The sequence below is a fragment of the Mixophyes fleayi genome, chromosome 8 (genome assembly GCF_038048845.1).
Source record: "Mixophyes fleayi isolate aMixFle1 chromosome 8, aMixFle1.hap1, whole genome shotgun sequence".
Classification (NCBI taxonomy): Eukaryota; Metazoa; Chordata; class Amphibia; order Anura; family Limnodynastidae; genus Mixophyes; species Mixophyes fleayi.
The window spans coordinates 135,967,999-135,979,579 of record NC_134409.1 but is presented as its reverse complement, the minus strand read 5'-3'; the positions used below and the strand labels follow the sequence as shown (position 1 = coordinate 135,979,579).

The 11,581-nt window shown below is 44.5% G+C and overlaps 1 protein-coding gene across 3 annotated transcripts in view; it reads right to left on the bottom strand.

The window, feature by feature from the left end:
- Positions 1 to 3,122: 3,122 nt before the first annotated feature.
- Positions 3,123 to 11,581, bottom strand: part of SRGAP3 (SLIT-ROBO Rho GTPase activating protein 3) — an 82,510-nt gene continuing 74,051 nt past the window's right edge. For all 3 annotated transcript variants that reach the window (XM_075183733.1, XM_075183731.1, XM_075183732.1), the window contains exon 22: positions 3,123 to 9,827. In XM_075183733.1, coding sequence (XP_075039834.1) covers positions 9,411 to 9,827 — 417 coding nt within the window. In that variant the 3' untranslated portion in view covers positions 3,123 to 9,410. The remainder of the gene's footprint in view (positions 9,828 to 11,581) is intronic.

Here is an 11,581-nt window from a genome sequence, read left to right as displayed (position 1 = left end):
CTTAGCAAGTCAATGTTACTGCAAAGTCATCTTGTAATATTTTGGTATATGAATCCCCTAATCTTCTGCAGTGTACACACAGGGCCTGATTCATTAAGGAGCATAAATGCTGATATGTGCCTACCAGTATGTTTTTAGAGTGGGGGAGGAAACCGGAGTACCCGTAGGAAACCCACGCAAACTCCACACAGATAAGACCATGGTTGGGAATCGAACTCATGACCCCAGTGCTGTGAGGCAGAAGTGCTAACCACTGAGCCACCGTGCTGCCCATCCTATCGTTGCTGAATATGGACGTGCGTATACCCGATGTACATTCCTTTTGCGTTTCTTAATGAATGAGGCCCTTAGTGTTAGGTGCAAAGTTGCTCCTAGACAAACCATTTTGCAATGTAAGGGGGTGAAAATACATTTCTTTTTTGCTTTTGCATGTAACACACAAACACTGGGCAGCTTTATTTTAACACTGAAATGCAGAGTTGAACTAGGACACGCCCCCTCCCACTCAAAATCTGTTCCACATTTTAGTTGTGTTCTTTCCCCCTCCCTCCTGCAGTGCGACACAGTTTTGCCAAGGTGCAAAAATATGTTTTTGTTTACTTTTTTTTTGCTTTGCTCCTGGAGCTAATTAGGGCCTCAGTGTTCAGTCTGAACGCTGTGTGCACTAAGTACAGGGATCAACGTATCCACGTGGCGGGTTTTCGCATGCGTTCAACGTTCGTGTGGCATGCATCTTTGTGGCAGCCAACGTTACACCATTGGAAAAAAGCAATTTATCATCTCTTCTAACTATGGTAACGGTCAGTAGCTTGCAATATATTATACCACAAGGGCTGTTGGTGAAATAGATCTTCAATCATCACAGGGGTGGTTATTTTGTAAAAGTGCCTATCCCAACTTATTGGGGCTCTCCTGAATCCGGGCGATGTTTGGGTTGGAGACGTCCATGACTCTCTCTTCGTTAACTGTCTACAGATTTAGAAAACAGTCAACCCCAGAACCCATACCGGTGTCTTGTGTAAGACAGACCTATACAGAAAGCACATGCATTAATATAGGCTACTGGTTATAGGGGGAGAACTAGGTGAGGATCCCACCCTCCAATGTTTAATTTCCTCACGCTCCCCTGCCAGCAATGTGTGGAAAGTTGTGTGCGTATAAATCACTTCTGATGCCAGCACCCCGCAGAGGACGGAGCCTGGAACCGGCTGAAATGAATTCCTTTATCCTTCTGAAAACACAGATCACAGTAAGAGGCCACTCACTCAATGGCAGAAACTCCTGAAAATCTGCACCTGCAAAGGCTTCTGGGAGGCGGCTGTCACCAGTCCAAAAATTCTCCATGCAAAGATCTATAGGAGAGAAAGCCAGAATTCGCACAGGAAAATACACAGCAATAAGGACAGTCTGCAAGTACCGGCTAGCCAATAAAACCAAGTCATTTGCCAATGTCCTGTCCTGTCAGTGGACAACAGATTTTTATTTGTAAATAGTTTGTAGTTTCCAGAAATTTGAGTGAAATACAGTGGGTTTTTTTTTTAATCTCTTCTCATTAAACTAGAAACAGTTGAGAATGAATGACTGTAAATCAAAAATACCTAAATTACATTCATATGGCTCCATCTGCTGGTCAACATGTCAAACTGCAGGTTCAGTCATTTAAAATGGAATACTATTGTTTTTTTTAAAACTCCCAATTTGTATGTATTAAGAATTACTTTAATCATGTGTGGGCGTATGAATATGTTATATTATTTTCATACAGAGCTGCCATAATGTGGTAAGTGTGGCAGGATGGTAACCTAGGGGTCCCCCAGATTCAGTGTCGGGGGGTGTTGTAGGGGACCTGGTGCTCTGGTCTGTCTTCCATCCTCTTGATACCACCCTTTTCCTTTCCCTCCTCTCTCCAGTCCTCTCCTTACCTCCCCTCCGCTCTGCACATGTGGCTGTCTCCCAAATCTTCAAGGATAGGTAAACGTCATGCGAGTGGTACTAATGTTATGTGGGGATGGTACTAATGTTATGTGGGGGATATTAATGTCATGTGGGGGTTGCTGATGGTATTAATGTAAAAAGGTGCTAATTTATGGAATTGCAGGAGACAAAAAAAACATCCTAGTACCGGGCCTGTCTCAATGTTAGATAAAAAACCATTTACCTCCAGTTTATTACCAAAATGTGGTGGCAAATGAGGTAAAAGTGTGATATTTTTATAGAATATGGAATTAGCTTACCTCCAACTTCTGCATCATTCAGTTTTATGGAATTTCCCATAATTAGGGTTCATACCATTATATGCAGTCTACAAATGCATTTTTTTTCTGTGATGGTAAAGTCGTGAACACAATGATTTGTAGAGGGGTTTCCTCACCACGCCGCCAGTGGGCGTGACCAGCACGCATGGGGGCGTGGCTATAATATTAGACAGTGCTTGGCTGCTCTCCAACTCTTCCTATCCCCATAATATACATGGGCAATGCTGCGTGCACTACTGGTAGGTACACGCTTCTCTCTCTTTTCAAGCAGAGCTGTGTGAAGCGGAAGCAGGATACAGCTACCTCAATTATACAGTGCTCCAGGCTTGGAGGGGGGTTTCCAGGCACTAGGAACCCCCCCCCCCCCCCCCCCCCCCCCCCCTCCCTCGGTTTGTCTATTACATGTCGGATTCTACATCAGAAACATGTACAACGGTCTTTCTCTACAAATAGCAGAGTATATAGGGTTGGGCGAATAATGAAACGTGAGGCAACTGAATCAGACGTCAACCCCTGAGGTGCAACAAAGTGAAGGAATTAAGACATAACAATTTTCTTGATGCAAAAGTCCTAAATAGTGGTATTTACCTTGTCGGCAGATCTAATAGGACTTAACTAGTACAATCATTGTCACCCAATGCAATGTTTATGTTAGTATTACAAGTGTTGAGCAGGAGGCCACCTCAGTCAGGCTGGGTACACCCCTGAGGATGTATCCGGGGAGGGGTCTGCCACAATATGAAGCATTAGATAATGATATAAGGGGTGAGTGTAGAAGTTGTATTTCCTCCATTTATATAGGGAGAAGCAGGCAGCATAAAAACACCACATGTGCCCTAAAATAAAACACCACCATTTATTCCGTAATCCAGTCAAGGAATTTATTGTACATCGGTTTCATTAGCATATATTAGCATATCAGGTCAGACGCTCAGCGGTGTTGTCATACACAATGTTAATAATAATCAAAGAGGGTAACATTAGTTATGCAGAGTTCAGCCAATCAGCAGTTCCTTTTAATGTTACCTGGCGCCAACAAATACAAACAGCCAATCAGAGGCGGCGGCCCCACCAGGATGAGGCACAGTATAGGCCCAAGAGGTACATTGGCCAAACAGTCAGAGATGGGAAATGGGACCGGGGTGAGACATTTAAAGTGTATCTGTTGTCTACACACAATGGAGGCAGCCATTTGTTTTGTACTGAACCAATATATAGCCGAGTCATTCTGCTTAGACATGATGCCAAAAGTGCCTCAGCTATGTTATTAGTTCCTAGTGGTTGGAGAGGCTGCTTTCTCAAGAATATTGGTTCTGCTCACAAAATGGCTGCCTCCGCTCGGTGTAGGTAACGGGTCTACTTTAATCAAGATGGCCGTGTGCCAGAATCTTATCACAACAGATGTACTGGACCTGTTCCAACAAGTTTACATATAAGAATACTGCACATTATACCGGCTTAATCCATTGCCAGATTCTCTGGGTGAGACGTGTCAGGTTATGAGAGGTCTGTATATGAGGAAAGAGCTCCTGTTGTCCCACACACACTAGAGGCAGCCATTTTGTGTCCTGAACCATTTCTCATGAGATGGCGGCATATCAATTGCCTACTAAGCAATGACTCATGAATATTAGTCAGGCCTCATAAATATAATACTGGGTCCTAGTGAGTTAACAGGCTGGGTTCTAATGAAGACTGGTTCAGCAAAGAAAATGGCCGCTTTCATTGTATAAGCCAGAGAGGCTCTTAAATGTTACAGAGCATGAGTAAGAATATAGTAGCAGGAAGGAAGCGGAGGCGTTAGTAGGGTTTGTGTATATAAATTAGAAGATATACCGGACTACAAGGTCCAGAGAACAAGTACAGAGTGCAATGTACGTATAGTGCACGTGTGTGACGTGTCGTGATCATAGTGTAAATAGAGCACGCTTGGAAGTGCTACAACCTCTGCCAGGAGAAGTCACTGCTCCTGCTGCCCCTCTCGCACCTCCTCACAACAGCTCCACATTGTTTTGTAACCCCTGCCTTCTGCATGAGCACCTGAGAACTTTACAGAGACTGAGCCCGTGTTTGTCAATCCCTGAAAACATTCTTTATGCCCTTGTCTGCACAGGAGTCAGTGGAAAATCTTTACCAGGAGGAACTGCACTGGACGAGCGATGAAATGATAAATCTGCACAGAAAAATGATTTTTTTTCTCCTACATCTCCCACGTTAAAATATTTTCATTCTGACATATTCGTGAATTATTCATGTTTATAATAATGTACTGAGAAAATCAGCTTACAGAACACAACTTGTACTTAAAATCCAATTTCCCTATATATGGGACTAGTTAAATAGAGATATTGTCATATGGTATTTATTACAACCATTAATACGTGTGTCTACTAACAGGAAATATATGATCAGTTCTGTTAGGGGGGGGTTATGTCAAGTAGTATCAGACAGGAGGGGGTAATAATTATCATCGGTCAGAGCCGCTACCCACAATGCTCCACTCCATTACAAGCAGAGAGGGAGCAGTATGGGCAAGCGCTTTATTTAATGCACCCCCACAGAGGGGTAACAAGGGGTGGGAAGCAGGGGCAGGAGAGAAGATGCAGGAGGGGATGAATAAGTACAAGTAAAAGTAGAAATATAATTAACAATTGCTATGGGATCTGTCTGCAATTTAATGGTACAGTCTGTAATTGTATATGTTATTTTCTGTGTACATGGACAACTATATGTATTGCCCCACTTAGTACTTTTACAAAATTTACATTGTGCCACAGTGGTCATAACCACGGCGGAGCCGGTCTAAGCTACGGTCTGACCAGGCAACTGTCCGGGGCATTTGATTGTCCTGGGAACCGAAAGTTCTGATGTCACATAAAATTAGGAGCCTGTATCTGGGCATGCTGGACGGACAGGTACCTCTGCTGGGTGCAGCGACAGTGCTCCATCAGCCGGGCAATTTACTCAGTGACACGCACGTCATCATGCCGCAAGTTTGTTTTAAATTGGCAATTCTGAGACTTTATCTGTCTACCAGGGGTGTAAGAATGGCGGGCCCTGCTTCTCAGGTAGGATCACATGGCGGAAAGTAGACATGGTCTAATATTTTGCAAAGGAGGTGCTTAATTAATAATTCTATGCCCAGACCACAAAAATTCCCAGCTACACCTCTGCCCTAAAAGGCACTAAGGGAAGTGTTACAGGGTAGTGTCTGGCTGAACAGAACGGGTCACAAGCGACTCAGCCCTTGAGAACTTCTCTCTCCTGCGAGGCCACCTTCACATTATATTCTGCAAATATTCTACTATATAGAAATAACAGCCACGGTGACAATTTCTGCTGCGTTTAGGTGCTCGTTTCCATTGGGAAATCCTTTGAAACGCGTCATGCTACAAGTGGGCGGGGCTAGTTCCTAGAGAACGTAAAGACGGGTCATGCACTTATCTCATCCTCTTGAATGGAAATCTGACAAGTAGGTGGGGATGGCTGGAAGTCAGCGGTGGGGAGCAGACTAGTATGAGAATGAAGGGTTATAGATCACAACAAATCACTTATTGGAGAATTGATGGAGGACTAGTTACACGATGGACGTGGAATTCGGATGCGTAGCTCAAATTTCAAACAGACGATAAAATAAACATGAATGATGAACTGTTAGAAGATTACGAAACAGCTGTAGCAGCTCAGACGGCCTATGGGAGCTGCTGGATAGTCCCCGATTGTCTAGGTCTAAACTAAGGAATTCCAGTGATTCTCCCCCAGCACCGTTGAGCGCACTCTTCTCCTACGCACAGTGGTGCCTTCTTATTTCTCAATTTGGGCATAACATAATACTTGCAGGCATCGCGGCTTAAGAAATCAAATGTAGTATTGGATCATGCAGTTCATTTTTCAACACAAGCCTCAACAGATATTTTCTTTGCATTAGGGCTACAGAAAAGCGCTACGGAATTTGCTGGCGCTATATAAACAAATGTTGATGATTAGGTCACATCAGTCCTGAATTACAATTTCTAATATATCTCTGGGTTCTCACTGGTCTTCATACCCGACAGTGCAATGCAGCAATGATATCGTCATCTCACACAGGTTCTCTGATCCTGGGGCCTGAGTCTACTAGGACTACATAGCTGCGCCCTTGTGCTCTGTGATTGAAGCCCTTATCTGACATTAGGAACGGAATGTTAATATCACAACCATTGTATTATAAAAAATACAAATGAAAGGCCATTGGATATTCTTAGTGTAAACAGCTCCCAGTGATGATCTAGAAAACTGGAGAGTCCCCTTGTCGTGTGCTTCTGCTGAGTAAACGCAACTCTCTGTGTCTGACGCACATTAACACGCGTTAATGTGTGTCGGACACGGGGATACATATAAATACATATGTATCGGTATGGTGATGCAGCTGACCTATACTGTGTGTAATGTGCAGGATCAGCTGTAGAGGGAGCTTTGTGTAAGCTTGGTGCTATAGGCCAACAGTAGGTTTTATGTGCTTAACGCGTTTCGCAGACAATACAAGGTGCAACAATGTCATCTTGGCATCACACAAAAAGTGCTCAGAGATTGGGTGGTAGATCCATGCTAAAACTACTACGCACATACAGACGCAGAAAGGACAATATCAGGGACACATCTGATAGGAAAGCATTGTGCATATTCTTCAGGTTGTCCAGGTTTACAGCTAGAACTTGGCACAGAGCTGTGGAATGATGGCATTTTGTGCAGCATTTTGTTCTGACTGTTTGACCGTCTGACCTACATGACGTTGGCACGGATTCATGTTCCATCTGCACACAGGCAGCCATTTTGTGTCCCCCTCTTAGGGCCCCGTTTTCCTTCCTTACCAGTTATCTCTCAGATCCAGCCCTGGATTTCACTTTTCTGCCCCCTAGGCCGCTCCTTCTGCCGCCCATCCCCGTTAAAGCAGATCTCCATAACGCTAATCTGCCCACAGTGCCCTCTGTATAGAATAAATAAGTAATGATGGAAATAAGTAGTGACCAGAGCCAACAATACAGTAATAGAAACGATCGTAGTCTTTTTCATGCTGACGCATGCAACGAACCAGAGGCGGCCTGCGGTCCCCGCTATCCATAGTCCCGGGCCCATCTGGTCTTCCCACACGTCTGGGCCAGCTCAGATCTCTGATCTAGAGTCCTGATCAGACTGGAAGACCTGAGAATGACCTGGTCCCAGCTTCCCCCAGGCCCATGCCTGGTAATATCAGAATAATGCCCTGAGAGGGGGCCTAAAAAGGACCTTAAATCAGGGGTCTGAGAGAGACGTGAAAAGGAAGCAATATGGACCCTAACAGGAGAACATGCTCTGCTCGGTGTCCATATGTACATAGCATACATCTCATTAATGGGTTCTTTCCCTGACAATACACTGCTTACTTATTCCTATTGTTTACATGTAAGAGATTGTACTGTAACCCATAGCAACCAATCAGATATTAGCTTTTATCACTCTACTGCAAGTTTGACAAATAAAAGCAGCCTTCTGATTGGTTGTTATGGGCTACAGGCAATTTCAGTGTCCTGCACTATGTTATTCGATAACCTGCATTAATCTTTACTTCCTTGTGGCAGAATGCTCGAGAGCAAGCCCAACACATTGGCGTTTAAAGGTTAAATGCTATCCTCCCATCACCTACGTTTGGATGTATGCACTTAGGAACCAAATGAAAACCATTTACAAACATTAACTAGAAACATACTGTATTTAAAATGATTATGAGCCCATTTCATCGTTGGATATCACCATAACATAGTCAGAACGATGAACCGTATTGTCAAAATGACACACTCTAGGACTGCTGAAGTGTATGCTATGAGAGTCTCCTTTAAAATGGCCACTCATCGCAGACATTTTCTGAAACACGCGCTTCTGCGCTTTATGAAGGGATGAACATATTTCTTTGGGATATTTTCACTCTGGAAATAGTGTCTCCAGTTAAAAATGGCTCAGTGTTTAGTCATGGATGTTAGACAGGCTTTTTATTCCAACCTGTTGCCTTCCAGCTGTTTTTAAACTACGATTCCCAGCATGCTACACGCTACAGTATTGTTCTAGACCTGTAACCTTGTTAGACTACCACGTTCGTCTGTGAAAAATCATGGCCGTGCCCACCCCACCCCCCCTCCAATTATGTTCCTCACCAACATCTTTCTTGGTCCAGCTTAAATCCCAGAAAGTACGGTGGATAATGTCAGAAAAAGCCGCTGAGGTAAAATCTGAGGGCTTTTCTTAATGTATATTCATATATATACATATATATCTCCTTTCCAGTGACAGAACAAACAGCCTTTCTATGGTTTTTAAGTTCAAGCATAATTTCACATTTTCCTACATAGGTTAAACTACTATATAGATGTACGTATATATATTTATAATTGCTAGGCCCGTGGCCTACACAGGGTTAACGACGTAACTAACATTTCAGAGTAATTATGTACAAAGTTATATATTGCTCAAAGTAAATGGAGCAGCCGGTCTCGTATATATCCCCCCCCCCCCCCCATTGACGATGGACCCCTGGTACAGCATATGTGTAAACCAAGTAACTAATAGGGCTTGGAAGCCATATTTGAGTCCCATGATTAAAGCAGCAGGGTGCTGACAGACCAGCCGACACGTGTGAGGTCCATCGACGACTTCCTTCGAGGAAGATCAATGTCTTCAGTTCGTCCACCAACACTTTATTCCAAAGGTCCTTGATCCAGACCACATCAGGCTTAGATACCACAACCGTCCCACCAGCTCTGTCGTTCCCTCAGCTCTGAATGATTCACAGAAGACCAGAAGCAACGAGACAGCTAAAAACGGAAACTTAAGACTGGATTTACCAAATTGTGCCGACTCAGGAGTGCATTTTAAGGCAATCTGAAGGTCAGATGCGAATATAACCATGGACTGTTTTTACTGGAAGGGAGATGGGTGAGATGAGTCCCATGTGGACAATGTAGAGGTGGTTGCAAGATCGGATCCCGTGTGAGATGTTTGGCTGTGGAGATACGGACAAGAGGAGCCTCTGTGACATGTATGGAAAAGGTCTATTACCATAAACCCTAGAGCCCCTCTTACATCCACGTTCTCACCGACCTTTGCGGCACATTACCGTGGAACAGTATCTGAAGCCTGAGACGGTCACATGGTCCCGGACTTCTCCGACGAGTTGTTAGGAAGCGCTTTCTCAGTCGGGGTGAGAGCCGGACTTCCCATTCCAGAGCTGCTACTGCTGCTAGATCGATGCTGGACCATCGGCCTGGCCGGTCTCACCGGTGGTGGTCTAAGCTGAGCGCCAGCCAGGCGGGCCGACAATGCCGGCTTGAAGGTGGTCATCATCTCCGTGTTGGAGGAATTGCTTCTGCGCATGGCCGCATCAGGGTCCCGTATCATGATGGTGTGCAGAGGGCTGACCGGCTCAGAATTTGGGGTGCCGAGAGATATGTTCTTCATGGGTTCCAGAGTGTCCAGCACAACGTCAGGGGCCTGTTTAGCTGTATTCTGCCGTTCCAGCTCTCGCAATTCATTAAGGGCTGTGCTCATGGTCTTCTCAATGTCCTGCGTGGAGAACGAGACTGAGGTTACGAAACACCTGAACTCAATAATAAGTGTTATCACTGTGCCTCTGTGTATGCTAAAGACATTCTATGTTATCACTGTGCCTCGGTGTACGCTAAAGACATTCTATGTTATCACTGTGCCTCGGTGTACGCTAAAGACATTCTATGTTATCACTGTGCCTCGGTGTACACTACACACATTCTATGTTATCACTGTGCCTCGGTGTACGCTAAAGACATTCTATGTTAACACTGTGCCTCGGTGTACGCTAAAGACATTCTATGTTATCACTGTGCCTCGGTGTACGCTAAAGACATTCTATGTTATCACTGTGCCTCGGAGTACGCTACACACATTCTATGTTATCACTGTGCCTCCGTGTACGCTACACACATTCTGTTATCACTGTGCCTCCGTGTACGCTACACACATTCTATGTTATCACTGTGCCTCGGTGTATGCTAAAGACATTCTATGTTATCACTGTGCCTCGGTGTACGCTACACACATTCTATGTTATCACTGTGCCTCCGTGTACGCTACACACATTCTATGTTATCACTGTACCTCGGTGTACGCTAAAGACATTCTATGTTATCACTGTGCCTCGGTGTACGCTACACACATTCTATGTTATCACTGTGCCTCGGTGTACGCTAAAGACATTCTATGTTATCACTGTGCCTCGGTGTACACTACACACATTCTATGTTATCACTGTGCCTCGGTGTACGCTACACACATTCTATGTTATCACTGTGCCTCTGTGTACACTACACACATTCTATGTTATCACTGTGCCTCGGTGTACACTACACACATTCTATGTTATCACTGTGCCTCTGTGTACACTACACACATTCTATGTTATCACTGTGCCTCGGTGTACACTACACACATTCTATGTTATCACTGTGCCTCGGTGTACACTACACACATTCTATGTTATCACTGTGCCTCCGTGTACGCTACACACATTCTATGTTATCACTGTGCCTCGGTGTACGCTACACACATTCTATGTTATCACTGTGCCTCCGTGTACGCTACACACATTCTATGTTATCACTGTGCCTCGGTGTACGCTACACACATTCTATGTTATCACTGTGCCTCGGTGTACACTACACACATTCTATGTTATCACTGTGCCTCGGTGTACACTACACACATTCTATGTTATCACTGTGCCTCGGTGTACGCTAAAGACATTCTATGTTATCACTGTGCCTCGGTGTACGCTACACACATTCTATGTTATCACTGTGCCTCGGTGTACGCTAAAGACATTCTATGTTATCACTGTGCCTCGGTGTACACTACACACATTCTATGTTATCACTGTGCCTCGGTGTACGCTACACACATTCTATGTTATCACTGTGCCTCGGTGTACGCTAAAGACATTCTATGTTATCACTGTGCCTCGGTGTACGCTAAAGACATTCTATGTTATCACTGTGCCTCGGTGTACACTACACACATTCTATGTTATCACTGTGCCTCGGTGTACGCTACACACATTCTATGTTATCACTGTGCCTCGGTGTACACTACACACATTCTATGTTATCACTGTGCCTCGGTGTACGCTACACACATTCTATGTTATCACTGTGCCTCGGTGTACACTACACACATTCTATGTTATCACTGTGCCTCGGTGTACGCTAAAGACATTCTATGTTATCACTGTGCCTCGGTGTACGCTACACACATTCTATGTTATCACTGTGCCTCGGTGTACGCTA